The sequence below is a fragment of the Canis lupus genome, chromosome 37 (assembly GCF_048164855.1).
Source record: "Canis lupus baileyi chromosome 37, mCanLup2.hap1, whole genome shotgun sequence".
NCBI lineage: Eukaryota > Metazoa > Chordata > Mammalia > Carnivora > Canidae > Canis > Canis lupus.
The window spans coordinates 1,060,148-1,077,954 of record NC_132874.1 but is presented as its reverse complement, the minus strand read 5'-3'; the positions used below and the strand labels follow the sequence as shown (position 1 = coordinate 1,077,954).

At 43.7% G+C, this 17,807-nt stretch overlaps 1 protein-coding gene across 1 annotated transcript; it reads left to right on the top strand.

The window, feature by feature from the left end:
- The first annotated feature begins 202 nt into the window (after positions 1-202).
- On the top strand, positions 203-10,491 carry LOC140626126 (zinc finger protein with KRAB and SCAN domains 4-like). The gene is given in 8 exon segments (XM_072813723.1): positions 203-398; positions 401-503; positions 505-676; positions 2,053-2,197; positions 3,551-3,633; positions 4,585-4,708; positions 5,607-7,417; positions 10,284-10,491. Coding segments are annotated over 7 exon segments (1,671 nt in total). The 5' UTR covers positions 203-217; the 3' UTR covers positions 6,470-7,417; positions 10,284-10,491.
- Positions 10,492-17,807: the final 7,316 nt, after the last annotated feature.

The window sequence follows — 17,807 nt, the reverse complement described above, 5'->3', positions numbered from 1 at the left end:
ATTCCCTAGTGATTCTGATATGTAGGGAGGTTTGAAAAACTTTACTTTGTTTCTGTATTTCACCTGTTTGCTGCTACTTGGATCTAGAGACTTGATGAGACTCAGATTCACTTATCTTGGCCATATTTATTCATGGATTAGTGACCTGGATCTCTTTAACAATGACCTTGACCCCTGGGCATGAGGAGGGGACTGCTAGTACTATTACTGGTTAATAATGATTTCCCACTTCCAGGAATCTTCAGCAGAAAAAAAGCTGCCGGCTAGAGTGAGGCCCAAGTACTGCCTTGGCCCAGGAGGGCTAGAGTTGAAGGCCAGCACCGCCTTGGACAACCAATCTGCAGAGAACCAGATGTGTCTTCTGGTCATAAAGGTGGAAGAGGAAGAGGCTTCTACCTTTAGGAGGAGGCCAGCCCTGTTCGGGGTTCAGAAAACTCACAACCGCGCTTCTGGAACTTCCGATACCCTGAGATCAAGCGGCCCCACGAGGCCCTCACCAGGCTCCGAGTCCCGCAGCAAGGAGCAGATCCTGGAGCTGCTGGTGCTGGAGCAGTTCCTGACCATCCTGCCCGAGGAGCTCCGGGGCTGGGTGCGGGAGCAGCACCCCGAGAGCGGGGACGAGGCGGTGGTGCTCCTGGAGTATCTGCAGAGGCAGCTGGACGAGCGGGGGCCGCAGGTAGAGGCAAAAGGCTGAGTATCTGAGAGCCGCGCTCTGTTTCTTCTTCCTGAAGTCTCAAGATCCGAGTGAGGGCCGTTTCTGTCAGATTGAGAAGGTCTCGGGCTCTTTTGGTCTGGTGAACCTCTTTGCCATTCGGGAAGAGTCCACGGACCCCTCCTCATGCTAGTATTTTTGAGAACATAAGGGATTACAAAAGTACTCGAATATATTGGGATACAGTTAACAGCATGAAACCAATTAGTGATAAAATTATATATATGCTTTTTTATTTTTTTATTTTTATTTTTATTTTATTTTTTATTTTTTATTTTTTTTATATATGTGCTTTTTTAAAGTTAATGCACCAAAGAGTAAGCCGTAGCGACCCGCCCCTAACCGGTACAGTTTCACAGGGTGCTGAATGACCTTGACAGGGTTTGCCTGGCTGTGCCTGCTTCGGCTGATAACATTTTGGTTTGTTGCTGCCATTCATAATCGAAAGAATGACTGAATTTTGCTTAGACACTAGTAAAAGTAGAAATACGTTTCATTTTTACATTCATAGAACACTTGGAAGGGAGTGGATGAACCACAGGTTCCTCTTAGGAACCTCTGGGTTCATTTTTAACTGCATCTTCCTGCTTCTTGTAGACCATTTTCTATGTGCATTATCCCGTATTTTTGTGTGATCCTTTCGCGGGACACATACCAGATAGCTGGTGACCAGGAGACCAAGCTTCTTCAATTGGCACTATTGTTCTCGAGCCCTAGAACAGTGAAAAGTCATTTCAAGTTCCTTTCAGGTTTTGCATCTTGTACAAAGGACGTGGAAATTCTCAGCTGCACATAAGCTAATGATAATGAAAGTGACTTCAGAACTAATTACAAGTGTCCGGAAAGGAACTTGCATTTAATAAGGACACACCATATACCAGGCTCTGTGTGAGGTGATTTCACATACTGTCATCTAAGTTGCCGGCCCTTCAGGCCTTGTGAGCTAGAAATTATTGTCTTCACTTTTCAGTGAAAAAAAAAAATTCAAGTAGTCAGAAACTTAACACTAATTTCCAAAGAGCACACTGTGTATAACGAGGGAGCACCCAGTAGTGGTTAAGAGCTTGGGCTCTGGGGTCCTGCCTGTGCCCCCATCCTAGCACCTTCACGTATTAGCGGGGTGACCTTGGGCAACCTGTTTCAGCCCCGGGCCTCTACAGGGTTTTATCTCTAAAACTACAGATAATACTAGTACCTGGCTCATAGAGTTGTTGTTTTCTGCATTAAAAGAATTAATCTTCATAAAGCTCTTAGAAATAGTGCCTGGAAATAGAAAGTACTAGCAAGCACATGGAAAGCATAATAGAAGTTTTTATAAATACAAAGTGAATGCCTTCCAGATCCCAGGTGGTGTTGAGGGGCAACTACTCTGTTGTAAGGTGGCAGCGTTGACACCAGCTCAGAGGCCACGGAACACCCAGTTGCAGCCAATGAAGGCTTTGCTCAAGCATGAATCTCTGGGATCCCAGGCCTCACCAGACAGAGGTGAGTGTTATCTTCTGGGGACTATGAATTCTAGAGTTCACCCAACTTCATTTAAAAGCCAGACGTGTTGGCATGCCTGGGTGGCTCAGAGGTTGGCGTCTGCCTTTGGCTCAGGGCATGATCCCGGTTCAGGGATCGAGTCCCACATCCGGCTCCCTGCAGGGAGTCTGCTTGTCCCTCCTGTCTGTGTCTCTGTCCCTTTCTCTGTGTCTCTCAGGAATAAAAAAATAAAATCTTAAAAAAAAATAGCCAGACCTGTTGACAGGTTCTTTATATGCCCATCAGAGACCTGCTTTACTTTGAGACTGAGATGACAGGGAAAGTTCGAGAAGTAAACAAGACTTCATTAAATTGGTGACTGGAATGACTCGATTAACACTGGTGTTTGGGAAGAATTGACTTCTTAATATCACAGTGATCTCCATTCATTGAACGTGAATTTGTGGAGATGACCTATGTGGTAGCTAGTGTTCTGGCCCCAGGGTGACAGTTGTCAGTAGACAGATTTCTTGCTCCACTGGAGCTTACACTCTAATAGGAAAGATGGCAAATAAAGTAATGATAATTTTAGTTATTGGTAAGTGCTATGAAGACCATAAGGCAAGAAATGTAAAGCCAGCCATAATATCCCAGACAGCGTAGGACTCTGCAAGTCAAAGAGTGTAAGTCTCCTATATCCTTGGTGTGTAACTAGGACAGGGTGAAATCACTCCATGGGAAAGCACTGGGTGCCCTTCTGCTGTACACATTTGGGCCTGTTCCCAAGACACGCAGCCCTGGGACACACCAGCCAACAGGCAGTCTTTATTTTTCCACAGAGGTTCTGACCTAAACTAATCGGTTTTCTGCCCCTTGCAAAGTTCAGCTCTTCCAGGAAAACTGGAAGTTACCCACCTCCTTATATAAGACTTCATTTTCTTCTTTCTGGGCCTAGCCTCATCTGACTCTTCTTAGTTTTTTAAAACTAAAGCAGAAACACACTAAGAGCTACTAAAGAGTTATTTTAAATCAAGAATCTTCTTATCCGTTCTCTCAGCGAAATTCAAGACTAAAGATCTTCAAATGGAAAGCTTTGTTGTCTTTCTGTGTTGCTTTCCTGTCACCGTCCCTCCCTCCCTCCCCGCTCCCCAGGACCCTGCCTGCTGAGGTTGCAGGTTGCATATCTGCAGGGGCTCATCACGCCTCTTCAGGCCCTAGTATGGGAGCCGGTAGGGACCAGGCATTCAGGAAAGGAGCGATTCTGTAGGAGCCTGCTGACGGGAATTTACGGGCCCCGTTTTTGCACTGGGAATCTACAGGTCAGGGAGGCTGGGTACCAGGGTCCATCTCATCCAGAGCGTCTTTCCTTCTTAGTTCTCCAGGTTCCTGGGCTTGGCCCAGGAGGGTGTTGCAGAGGAGACACAGTGGTGGCTGCCAGGCTGCCCCCAGAGCCCCAGGTGAGCTGGAGCCCCCTCCCTAGCAGCCCTCCTGCCCGTGGGATTCCCGGTAGGTCCCTTTCTCCCCACTCCTCCTCCCTCATCCTCTGTCCCTGTGGACTTGGAGTTTTTTTCATCTATCCCAAGGCTGTTCACTGTCCTCCGCCTTTATTTTGGAGCCCACTTACAAGAATTTTCCTGTTTTACTCCTAGAGCAGGGTGCTGTGTGATTCCCCAGTCTTCCCCCATCTGTTTGGTCAGCTCCCGTTATCAGTGGGATTTTCTTCTTCCACTGGGCAATTTAGCAAATACAAACAACGTTTTGTTGTGATGGCGATTTAGCTTTGTTTTTTAAAGATTCATCAATTGTGCTGTTAGAGCTATAAACACAGGACTTCTGACCTCTGGGGACTGAAACTTGAAGGATTAGATGAGGCATGTTCTTTTAGGCTAAGCTAGAATACTAAAATCTGAATGCTCTTTACTGAACCTGGACTTTAATACCTTACCCGGTCTTTCACGTCCTCTTCAGCATTTGAGGCCCTATAATGTTTTCCCTGGTTTTCTTCACTTCAGACTGAGGTCTCCTTGTATTTTAAAAAATCGCTACTATAAATAAGCCCCCGCTAGCACTCTGCCAAAGCACAGCACAAATATTTTGAAAGCTTTGTGTATGCTTCCCCTCCTTTCACTGTCCTGGTCCTTGTGTCCCAAACCCTTTTACGTTCTGAACTATTTAGATCCAAATACGAAAGTATTTTTCCTAATGTGTGTGATATTTCTTTTCTTAATGGTCACATATATGTGTATATATTTACAAAGACGTTCTCAGAGAGCGGGTGAAGGAGGCATAGTGGGCCACACTTGATCTTTTTAAAGAGAGCCCCTTTAGAAGGGATGTTCACTGCCTGTGCCCAGCTGTGGGTGTGACTTTGGAGAAGAAGAACGAGGTGGGCTCATGTCCTGTTTCAGGGCTTGCTGAAAACTGAAGATATGGCCCTGGCTTTCTGCTCTGTGTGGACACAGCTGGATTCATCTCGGGGCAGCTTCCACAGAGATGAGAGGCAGGAGAACTGTGGCGGCCCGACTCCCCTGGGTAAGACTGTTGGGGGCTGGTTTCCTAGGGCTTCTTGGCATCCTTTGTCGGTTCAAACCTCCTGGGCTGCGAGAAGCTGTTGGGACTGTGTTTGCATTCAGAGCCACCATTTCTGAACCCCAGCTGCTAAGCACATGTGTGACTGGCTCTTTCACCCTCACCCTCGTGACCTTGCTTCTCCTGTGCTGCCGGTGTTCTGGTTAAGTGGGATGCAGCAGGTGCAACTCCCAGCACGGGCCCGGCTCACAGGAGGTGTACGGGGAGTGTTCACCCCTCCCTGCTGCTGGCCTCAACAGAGGCCAGCTGGGTCCTCCTCAGGAAATGGGCCCTGGGACCACAGAGCCTGAGAGCGACAGGTGACTTGGAACCGACGGCAGAACTGACCTGGAGATGGGGGCACAGGACACACAGGGTGACAACCTACCTCGTCTGAGCTGCCACAGCTCCATGACAGTTTGGCAGGAGCTCCAGCTCAGATCTTTCCTCCCCAAGCCAGTTCTGCTGGAGACCTGCCCTTGTCTGGGAGCAGAATCCCTGCTGCTATTCCTTGTGAGGGATCAGTGTCTAAGTTCCTGCTTGCGCCACTTCTTACAGAAACGTCTCACAAGGTGCACGTCTCACAAGCTGCCCTGGCCTGCTCACTGCTGTCTTCTGCCCCGCCCTCCCAGCATCAGCCCCAGTGCAGGGTCTGCCTTTGTCCTCGGGACTGAGAGCCTCTGCATGTGTCCCCAGCGCCCAGTCCTCCCCACCTTCCTCCACGCCCGGGGTGAACCCTGCTCCTGACGGCCCCATGCCTATGCTCAGGTCTCCTTCCTCCCCAGCACCCGTCGTCCTCATCCCAGCACCTGGAAGGCTGTGGCAGGGCATAACTGAATTGTCTGGCCACTTGTTATTTCAGGTGGGGACACACAGGCTGAGATCACGGACCTGCTCCCAGGGGAGGAACGTCCAGGACAAGAGCCTGGGGAAATACCCTGCCACCTGGGTGAAGACGTCTCCCGCATTCCTGCCTGTGCAGAAGCTGGTGAACAGGAGGGCCGGTTACCAAGAAAGCAGAAAAATGCCACAGGAAATAGGCGGCACTATTGTCATGAATGTGGAAAGAGTTTTGCTCAGAGTTCAGGCCTGACCAAACATAGGAGAATCCACACTGGGGAGAAACCCTACGAATGTGAAGACTGTGGCAAGACCTTCATTGGGAGCTCTGCCCTTGTCATCCATCAGAGGGTCCACACTGGGGAGAAACCGTATGAGTGTGAGGAATGTGGCAAGGTCTTTAGTCACAGCTCAAACCTCATCAAACACCAGAGAACCCACACTGGGGAAAAGCCCTATGAGTGTGAGGACTGTGGCAAGACGTTCAGCCAGAGCTGCAGCCTCCTTGAACATCACAAAATCCACACGGGGGAGAAGCCATACCAGTGTAGCCTGTGTGGCAAGGCTTTTAGGCGGAACTCACACCTCCTGAGACACCGGAGGATCCATGCTGACAAAAACGTGCAGGATCCTGAACGTGGAGAGACCTGGGAGTATCAGGGGAGGGGGGAGGGCCAGTGGGAAAATAACGAGGCTCCCGTGTCTTATAAGTGTACCGAGTGTGAGAGAAGTTTCACTCAGAATAGAAGCCTTCTCGAACACCACAAAATCCACACTGGTGAGAAACCCTTTCAGTGTGACACTTGTGGAAAAGGCTTCACACGAACTTCCTACCTTGTTCAACATCAGAGAAGCCACGTTGGGAAAAAAGTTCCATCACAGTGACCCCCGTCGTACATGTGAGAGCTGGTGCTCATTGCTCATTGGCCTGAAGCCACTGGGAACCCTTTCTGACCACAGAAACTGGGCTGGGACTTTGTTTACCACTTCCCATCATCTTATGTCAGAAGACAGAGTCTGGCTGAGATGTATTGTCTTCTGCATTCTAGAAGGTGGGTGGGGAGCAGCTTGTTTGATAGGAGGCTACGGGAGAGTTGTCTGGAAGGGGTAGGACCTGAAATGTTTATTCTTACCTACTGGACTGAAGTGGGCTTCCAGACTGGCTAACCACCTCCAGCTGGCACCTTAGGATGTCTCCTGGGCAGAAGGCTCTGTTGGGAGCTGCTGCTCTGACCGTTTTGCTTATAAAGAATCCTCCATCAGTCGGTCAGATCCATGACATCTTCTACTCCCCCTTGTGCCTTGAACACAGGTGCTCATAAACATACATTAAATATAACTGTGAGATACCCTACAGCTCTGGATATGATATGTAGATTTCTGAGGAACTTCTCACTACAGTCATTTGAGCTTGTGTCTAATTCTGAGTTAATCTAGTGCATTTTTTGGGGGGGTGGGGTGAGAGTGAGACTACTGTTATAGAAGGAATCCAAATTTCTTGACCAGATGGGGCATTCCAATGTGAATACCTCAGACAGGTTCCTCATCAGTAAATCACTGTGAATGAACGCCAGTCATGGAATGCCATTCTTTAATATTGCTACTCTTTGCAGAGAAGATATTCCTATGCAGATAGTGTGAAAATTAATCAAATCAGAGTAAAAAGATAAATTTACTAATGCTCAGCATCTTGGTTCTGAGCTTTCAGCCCTCTTAGGCCTAAGCACATGCTCTGTAAAGCTGAAGACACTATCCTGCCCACCACCCACTACACCGGAAAGTATAGTAGACTGTGATTCACGACTCACGCCTGCTAAGTTCAGACTACTTCAGGTCGGTAGATTCATACCAAATATTTAAAGCAAGTTATATCTTATGGTTTCAACACTCCATTATTAGTGTGTAGCCTTCTTGGTCTTCTTACGTGTTAACTTCTAAGTCACCGGTGGGGTATCATCTCCTCAATTGTCATGATGACAATTTTAGCCGTTAAGTTAATTCCTCAGCCTATCTACTTTTCTTTCCTTTAAAAAAAATGTATCGGGCAGCCCTGGTGGCGCAGCGGTTTAGCGCTGCCTGCAGCCTAGGGCGTAATCCTGGAGACGAGATCGAGTCCGCCGTCCGGCTCCCTGCATGGAGCCTGCTTCTCCCTCTGCCTGTGTCTCTGCCTCTCTCTCTGTGTGTCTCTCATGAATAAATAAATAAAATCTTAAAAAAATTTTTAAATGTATTTATTTGTTTTAGAGAAAGTGTGCATGTGAGAGAGTGGACAGGCAGAGGGAGAGAGAGAATATTAAGCCGACTCCCTGCTGAGTGCAGAACCCACTTGGGGCTCAGTCCCAGGACCCTGAGATAATGACCCGAGCTGAAATCAAGAGTCAGACACTTACCCAACTAAGCCACCCAGGCGCCTCTCTGCTATCAACTTTTCTTAAGCATACTTTGTAGACCATCTTTATTTTTCTTCATGATAGTCAAAGTTGCAGTTTTGTGAGAAAACTTTTTTCAAGTCGCCATTATTAGAAGAACAGTGACCCTTGAACAACACTAGTTTGAACTGCACAGGTCCACTTATATGCAGATTTTTTTCAATAAATCAATACTATATGTATAGCTTATTAATAACATTTTTCCTCTAGTTTACTTTATTGTAAGTATACAGTATATAATACGTACAACAAAAAATACATGTTAACTTTATTGGTAAGGTTTCTGATCAACAGTAGACTATTAGTAATTAAATTTTGGGGGAGTAAAAAATTATATATGGATTTTTCAACTGGGCAGGAGACTGCCACCCCAGCCCCCTGTTGTTCAAGGATGAACTGTAGTATTGATTATTTATATTTCAAGTGGAGTTGCTTCTACAAAAGCATTTCCTAGAATGACGCTGTCCTGCAAACTTACTGGAGAAATATGCTTTTGTGTTTGAATCCACACTTCTCACATGGTTCCTGGCACCCACAGCTTCTTCTCTGTTTACAACATCAGTCTGGAATTTGAATATAGCAAGGTTTTCTGGTTACTTCGCATAGTTAATGGTTTTGTCATTGTGATATATTGTCCCCTGCTTATCCAAAATCCTTTGCAGATTGTCCAAGTCCCCACTTTTATGACAGTTTCCAAGGCCTGGTACTCCAGAATTTTTAGGGATCACAAATCTAACAAATCCTAATGTAAATTATTTATATTACAGTAAAAACCATAGGGTTATTTTGAGTGAATTCTTAAACCAATAAAAATGCATTGCATGATTTCCAGAATTTCTGTATATACATGTATTAGGGTTCTCCAGAGAAACATACTTAATAGGATATAAATATATAGAAAGAGATTGTTTGGGACACCTGGGTGACTCAGTGGTTGAGCGTCTGCCTTTGGCTCAGGGTGTCATCCCAGTGTCCTGGGATAGAGGCCCACACCCGGCTCCCTGCATGGAGCCTGCTCCTCCCTCTGCCTCTGTCTCCGCCTCTCTCTGTGTCTCTCATGAATAAATAAATAAAATCTGAAAAAAAGAGAGATATTGATTATAAGGAATTTACTCCCATGATTATGGAGGCTGAGAAGTCTCAGGATCTGCAGTTGGCAAGCTGGAGACCCAGGAGAGCCAATGGTGTAAGTTCCAGTTCAAAACCAGAACCCATGTGAATTTGAGGCAGGAAATGATTGATGTCCCAGTTTAAGGCAGTCGGGCAAGAGGAGCTCCCCTCATCAAGGGAGCGTCAGCGTTTTGTGCTGTTCAGACCTTGAACTGACTGGATGAGGGCCACCCACATTATGGAAGAGATTCTTCTTTATGCACTGATATCAGTTCAGCACTGACATGAACTGATATCAGTTCAGATGCTGGTCTCCTCCCAAAACATCCTCATAGCCAAGTCACACCCAGAATAACATCTGACCACATGTCTGGGTACCCTGTGGCCTGGTCATGTTGACCCATAGAGCTGACAGTTATGGTACTGTAGTTTGGGGTATTTGCTGAATAGAAGATACTGAAACTTTGAACCATGCTCGTCCCCTCTCCCCCACCTTTTGTTCTCTAGTTACTGCAACTGACAATAAGAATCTAGGAAATAGTGATTGTGCCTCCCTCCCCTGCTTCAGATCAGGATAGAGAAAGTATAAAGCTGAACACAGAGATCAATGACTGGCTCTTGTATCCTCAGCACCTGGCAGACTTGATGAATGAATAGTTCTGAAGATTGATTGATTCTACTTGCTCTCTCATATTAACATAAAATCCCTATTGGTGGAGACCAGTGTTCACATTCCTATTTCCAGAAATAAATTTTTCTTTCCTATTTCTAACAAACTCTGTTTATAGCCATTCATTCAGCAAACCTGAATTAGGTTAGGTCATGCACTAAGGAATCCAAGATGAATGGTTGCCTCTTCCTTGGAAGAAGATGAAAACAAAATTCTCTTCTAAGATATTCTGTCCACATCTGTCCTCCCAGACCCCAAGATCATGCCAAAGGCAGATGCTCAACCACTGAGCCACCCAGGTGCCCCCTGTATATATTTTAGAGTAAGCTTATTTATATCTACAAAAAATTCCTGGTGAGATTTTGATAAGATCTGTATTAAACCTATAAATCAGTATAGGGAGAACTGATATCTTTATTGTGTTCTGTCTTTAAATCCATAAACACAGTGTTCCTCCATTGATCAGCTCTTCTTTGCTTTCTTTCATCAGGATATAGAGAACTCAGTTCTGATCTGAATTCCACCAACAACCATTGAATGATCTTGGAATCAGATTCTTTCCAAGTGCCTACCAGGAAGAATGCAAATGGCTGACACCTTGATTCTGGCCTTGTGGAACTGGAGTAGAGAAGCCAGTTGAGTTAACTGGGATTTCTGACTTAAAGAAGGAGGAAATAATAAATTTATGTTGTTTTAAACCACCAAGTTTGTGGTAATCTGTTAAGGTGGCAACAGAAAATTAATACAAGTAATATTACAAGCATCACTTGGGAAATTATTAAAAATTAAGATTCAGACCTACAGAATCTGAACCTACATTTAACAAGATCCCCAGGTGGTTGATTTGCTTACACTCATTTTTGAAAATCACTGGTAATACTATGCCTGCTGTGGAAGTGGAACAAAGAAATTGAAGAAGAACTCAAGTTTGCATGTATTTCAAATAAAGACAAAGCCACAAATTTTAATGACCAGAAGAAAGAAAGAAAAAGACCACCACAGAAGGGGTGTGGGCCAAAGATTCTGCGTTCAGAGAGTCATATTTTCCATTGTATCAGTAAGAGTTCAACCAGAAAACACATGATATCTACCTACCAACCTATCATCTATGTACCCATCGGTCTGTCTGTCAATAGACTTATGCATTCGGGGGTCTGGCTAAACAGTCTCTGTGAGGCTCCAGGGCCCACAAGCATGTAGTCAGAAAGGGAAGATAACAAGCCATCTAGTACCTGTGTCCATTCCTATTGCCTCTGATTTTTGTGATAAAGTTATCCTGTGAAAACGGGGCCCTTCATTGTGGAGTTAAATGCAGTTGGATCAGAAGTCAAAGCACAAGGAGTCAAAGAAGCACAAGGAGGATCCAGGGGAAGAGAGAACAACTATAAGCCCAGGTGCTGCCTCACACCAACCAAGTGAGCCAGGTGATTAGCAACAATGTATGTAGGCTACATAATGGCTGTTACCTCCCTCCTGCCTGTAATTCTGAGGAGACAGTCTTCCTGCAGTGCCCCCCTCTAACAGCAACATACTAAGAAAGAGAATTCTGGGGAATGTAATTTAGCTTGGCCAAGTTGGCACATCACAAGCCATCACAATCCATCATCCCTTGTCAATCTTGGTACCAATACACATCTTCTTAACCATACTTAATTGCCTAATATCGACATTACAAAGCTGTACTTCCATCTACATGATACCAGAATCCCCATAAAACCATGACTACACTAACTCTTTTCTCAGGAGAGGATACAACATCTTCTCCCTCTCCTTCCCCATTAAAAAAAAATGTCTTAGCTGGTGTTCATTCCTCTCTTACCTGATTCACACTCATTTTGAAACCCCTTAACCGGGACGCTTGGGTGGCTCAGCGGTTGAGCATCTGCCTTTGGCCAGGGCGTGATCTTGGGGTCCGGGATCAAGTCCTGCATCGGGCCCCTAGCTGGGAGCCTGCTTCTCCCTCTGCCTATGTCTCTGCCTCTCTCTCTCTCTCTCTCTCTCTGTGACTATCATAAATAAATAAAAATTTAAAAAAATAAATAAATAAAAGGTAATTTTACTGTTTTATCAACTCAACTGCTTCCAGATGATGAGGACTATGGTAAGATTAGTGAACTCCATGAACACAGCCCCAATACCCACTTCATTTGCTTTGAAATAGTTCCTTGGTCAGAAGTGAAGCCGTGTGGAATACTATGAAAGTGGATGAGGCATTCTGTAAGTCCACAGAAGGCAGTTTTGGCAGAAGCACTATAGGCCAGGAAGGTAATCCATATCCAAAGTGTGTATTCTAGTGTGTACAAAATGGTGGACATGGTCCATTGTACTTCATGGTCATTGTACTTCAGTCAAGTAGCTGGCTGATTGCATCAAGAAATGATGCATATTGGGAGTTTAGTGTTGGTTTCTGCCGTTGACAGATTGGGTACTCAGCAGTGGCTCTAACTAGGTTGGCCTTGGTAAGTGGAAGTGAGCCTGAATCCCTGCATCCATGGCCCCTTTGTTCAGGATCCCAGGGAAAGAGGCTGACTGATAGCCCCAGAACAGGTCATCCTATCCATGCAATTATTAAAAAAAAAAAATCCTCCTCTGCTGAGATCACCCATTGGTAAGCAATAAATGGCACACATGTAACTTCAGATTTTTGCTTATTTGGAGAAATCTATTCACATATTTTTACCCAGACTTCCTTGTTTCAATTTTCCAATGGTACCTTAACCATTCAGCCAAACCAAGAGCTACAGCCCATAAATTGTTAATAGATTCATACTTCTGGCCACCTCTCTCTCCTAAACAAAATGAACAACCAGGTACAATTCTTGAAGTTCTGTCTCCTGGGAGGATTTCATTTTATCACCGTCTTTCAGGACTGTCCCAGAATAGGCCTACAGTGCTGCAAGTCAACTTTTGTAGATGTCATGCAGAATCATGTTTTTTTCTTTTTCATTCAACTATTCATAGAAAACTCCCCCATGAGGCCATAGTTTCAAGCAAATAGGAAGTAATGTAGCAGGAGTAAAGGTCTGGAGTATTTCAGTCACTTCCTCATGCAACTTATTTGTCTGCAAGCCTGCTCAAGCTTGACCATGTATATATACAACTTCCATTTAATAATGAAGCTGCTGTGTATTCCCAATTTTATGGCTTGGTATATCAGACAACATCCAACTCATGACAAGCAGATCAGGTCACATGGTAACTTAGTGGTCCATGGCCAAGTATTTATTCTCTATTAAGGTCCAGTAGCAAGCCAAAAGCTGTTTCTCAAAAGGAGAGTAGTTATTTGAAGAGAATGGCTCTGCTTCAAAATCCTAAGGGTCTGTTCTATGATTAACCTATAGGGATCTGCTAATGTTCTAATTTTTTTTTTAAGTTTTAACTTAAGTTCCAGTTAGTTAACACAGTGTACTGTTAGTTTCAGGTATACAATGTGGTGATTCAACACTTCCATGCAACACTAGGTGCTCATCACAAATGCCCTTCTTAGCTCCCATCATCTGTTTCTCCATCCTCCCACCCACCTCCTCTGGTAACCATCAGTTTGTTTTCTATAGTTGAGTCTGTTTTTTTGTTTTGTTTTCTTCTTTTTGCTCCTTTGCTCTTTTGTTTTGTTTCTTAAATTCCACATAAGTGAAATCATATGACATTTCTCTTTGACTAACTTTTTGCTTAGCATAATACTCTCTAGCTCCATTCCTGTTGTTGCAAATGACAAGATTTCATTTGTTTTGATGGCTGAGTAATATTTCATTGTGAATATACACTATATCTTCTTGATCTGTTCTTTGATGGACACTTGGGCTATTTTCATAATTTGGCTATTGTAGATAAAGCTGCTTACATCAGGGTGCATGTATCCCTTTGAATTAGTATTTTTTAAAAATATTTTATTTATTTATTCATGATAGACAGAGAGAGAGAGAGAGGCAGAGACACAGGCATAGGGAGAAACAGGCTTCATGCCGGGAGCCCAACATGGGACTCGATCCCGGGTCTCCAGGATTAGGTCCTGAGCCAAAGGCAGGCGCCAAACCGCTGAGCCACCCAGGGACCCCCTGAATTAGTATTTTTATATTCTTTGGATAAATACCTATTAGTACAATTGCTGGATCATAGAGTCGTTCTATTTTTAATTTTTTGAGGAACCACCATATTGTTTTCCAGAGTGACTGAACCAATTTTCATTCCTACCAGCAGTGCAAGAGGGTTCTACTTTCTCCACATCCTTACCAACATATGCTGTTTCTTGTGTTGTTGATTTTAGCCATTCTGACTGGTGGAAGGTGATATCTCATTGTAGTTTTGATTTGCATTTCCCTGGTGTAAGTGATGATGAGCATCTTTTGATGTCCATTAACAGGATGTCTTCCTTGGAAAAATGTTCATTTTTCCTGCCCATTTTTTAGCTGGGTTATTTGTTTTTTGGGTGTTGAATTGTATAAATTCTTCATATATTCTGGATATTAACTCTTTATCAGATATATCATTTGCAAATATTTTCTCCCATTCCACAGGTTGCCTTTTAGTTTTATAGATTGTTTCCTTTGCTGTGCAGAAGTTTTTAATTTTGATGAAGTCCCCATAGTTTATTTCTGCTTTTGTTTCCCCTGCCTTGGGAGACATATATAAAAAGAAGTTGCTACAGCCAATGTTAAAGAGGTTACTGCTTGTGCGATCTTCTAGGATTTTTATGGTTTTAGGTCCCACATTTAGGTTCTTAATCCATTTGATTTTATTTTTGTGTATGGTATTAGAAAGTGGTCCAGTTTCATTCTTTTGCACATTGCTGTCCAGTTTTCCCAATAGCATTTGTTGAAGAGACTCTTTTTCCTGTTGGATATTCTTTCCTGCTTTGTGGAAGATTAATTTACCATATAGTTATGCTTCATTTCTGTGTTTTCTATTCTGTTCTATTGATCTATGTGTCTATTTTTTGTGCCAGTACTATACTATTTTGATTACTACAGCTTTGTAATAGAACTTGAAGTCCATAATTGTGATGCCTTCAGCTTTGTTTTTCTTTTTCAAGGTTGCTATGGCTATTTGGGGTCTTTCGTGATTCCATACAAATTTTAGGTTTGTTCTAACTCTGTGAAAAATGCTGTTGGTATTTTGATAGAGACTGCACTGGGATATGCCAATGTTTTTTAAGAAACATCTCCACCTGCCACTGATAGTTCAAGGACCACAGGATATGTTCTATTACATGGGAGGAGTTTCTAGTTCCTAAATTAGCACTAAAAGGGGTTATAATCCAACCTACTTAAAGGGTGAATTTGAAAAGTTTGGGTTACTTTAGAGTAGTGAGCCAAAGCCGGATTTGACTTAGATGGCCTTTAGGTAAACATGTAAAGAAACGGCCATTGGTAAAGGTGGGTGCTGCTAAACATTTAATAGAAAGCCAAGTAGATGAAGAGACAAGAAGTAATATTTATTGAACATCCTCTATGTGCCAGGAATTATGCTGGGCTTATATTTATGGTGCTTATATTGATTATTTAATTCCTACAAGTGAGCAATTTTCGAATTATAATGTTTACAAATAGGTACACTCAAGTTTAGAATAATTCAGTGACATATGTAAGAAAAAAAAATGAAACTAAAGTTTTTAATTTAAACATGGGTCTCTAACTCCAAAATTCTATGCCTTCACAACTTTACACCAATTAACTGAAAGTAAGAAAGCAGTTGTGTACCGCATTGCATGTTCTGACAAGAGATGAAATGATTACTCAGAGTCCAATACTTTGGAATAAAGACAGGCCCGAAGGGGCTGCACCACCAAGAAGTGCAGGAGCCGAGGTGAAGCTGTGAGTCCGGGCTGAGTCTTGGTTTTATCAGAATGTAAAGTATGTGGAAACAAGGAAGGATAAATAACCCAAGAAAGCATCACATGAGGGGCAGCAAGGAACTGCATATGTGACTACCTGCACGGGTCTTAGTGAAGCGTTATCTAGGGTGCTGCAAGGAAACAGAGAACTGACCTCAGCAGGCCCAGCTATCTTATCCATTACCATTACTATTTTCAGCACAGACCAATGGCAGGAATAATTGACTTTTGCCACATGCATAGAGCTGTTGCCATTTATGTGTGTCCCTGTTCTTATTGTTTCTTCTACCTGTTGAGGTCCTGCTCTCCCACAGTTGTGGTCTGCAGTGAGGACTATCATTTAGGAGTAACTAGATAGAGGAGGGAGTAAAGAGGAAAAGGCGGTGGAAAAAGGCAGATAGATACTAAATGAACAAGATAGCTACCCTTCAATGGGTAAAAGCAGGGCAACAGTTAAAAGGTGGTCACTGTGAGTACTGGGCTCCTATACATATTATATGCATGTATCTTAAGGGAAATAGAATTTTTAAAAAAATAGTTATGCATACAAAGTTTTATCACCATAAAACTGAAAGGCAACAAATGAAGCTAAAAAGAAAATCCATACGGGGTGCTCCAAAGTATGAGATATATACGCATGTATAATCAGACTTACACAGTGAATAAACAAGACCACAAGGGGCACTACCAAGGATATGTCTTCTGCCCTAAAAGCCATCTGTTAGGGGAGGTTTTATCCATACAGAGATAAAAAGTAAAAACACTGATATCCAGGACCCCAAATAATCACAATTTTGGAGACAGTAAATTTTAAATGATACTCATAATTGACTGAGTCTTGGACAAAAATATATTTCTTTATTTGAATGTGTTCAATTCAGTTGGTATGTACTTTTTTAGACCTTCAAGTTACTTAGTGGATGCCTCAGAGTAACTGGATTTTATTCCCGTGTATAGAAAAGGTTAAGTCCTAGCAATAATCCTGTATAATTAGTACTTTCTTCCATGTCTAAAAGATGCGTTCTTTTAAGTGATTAAGGACTATAAGTACGTAAAATTCTTTGGTATAACACTATAACAGTGTGAAGAGCATGAAAACTGAGTTGCTAAAATGTCGGAAAATAGAAATTGTTAATCCCATTTGTCTCATTCCATGTGTAACAGCAAATATCTTGTAGCTTATATCCAAGAAAGTCGCAATGACTCCTACAAAACCAAAAACAACCAAGCAGCAAGAATACACAACAAAGACAACCTAAGAGTGAAGCATGTATGCCACAGGGTTCTCAACGAGCTCACAAACACTTCATTTTCTTTTCACTCCACAGTTTAATTTCTACCTGCCTTATTTCCTGGGAACAAAGTGCTGTGGTTTGTTTTTTGTTGTTGTTGTTGTTTTAGCTCTGTATTCACTGAGAAATCCAACAGTCATTTGGCCACTGATGTTTGTGGTGCTGAAACTGGATGCTGGGTATTGATTAGCATTATAAAATAACCCGGAGGTGCCTACTGGTGAGATCCAGAATGATGACATCAGCACTTCCTGTCACTGCTAGACAGGTGGTTATTTGTTACTTATATAATACTAAAAAAAGGGGGGGGGGAGAAGCTATCCTTTTCCCCCTGTTGCCCTAGAAGCCTCTATGCTGGGGATCTCTATCTCCAGGGCCCAGCTCAGCTCCCTACTACGAAGAATTTACTAACACAGCTTAGCTCATGAGAAAAAAAATGTTTCCTTCCTTTATCGTAATGTTCTGGGAAGAACTTCATTCGTTCATTCATGAGTTCCTACCGTGTGCAGGCCTGTTTCAAGCCCCTCAGGTGCTCAGTGAACACAACAGTAAGAGCCAATACTCCCACCAGGCGGACTTCCGGGCAGTGGGCAACTCTTACTCCTGATTACAGCGGAACACACACAGACTTCGGCCCTGGAGGAGCTCACGCCAACGTCGGGGTAGACGTAGGCTGGGAGTACAGACAAACGCCAGACGAAGAAAAGTGGACCTGTCAGCACTTGAGGCGGTAAGAGCTGTAGAGAGAGCGGATCGGCCTCCCGGAGCCGACCCGAGTGCGGTGGGAGAAGCGGGTCACGTAGGCCACTGACGGGGACTCGGACTCTCCGCCCTGGTCCACGTGCACGCCTCCCTAAGGGCTTGTGCCGCAGCTCCCCGGCCCCGGAAGGCC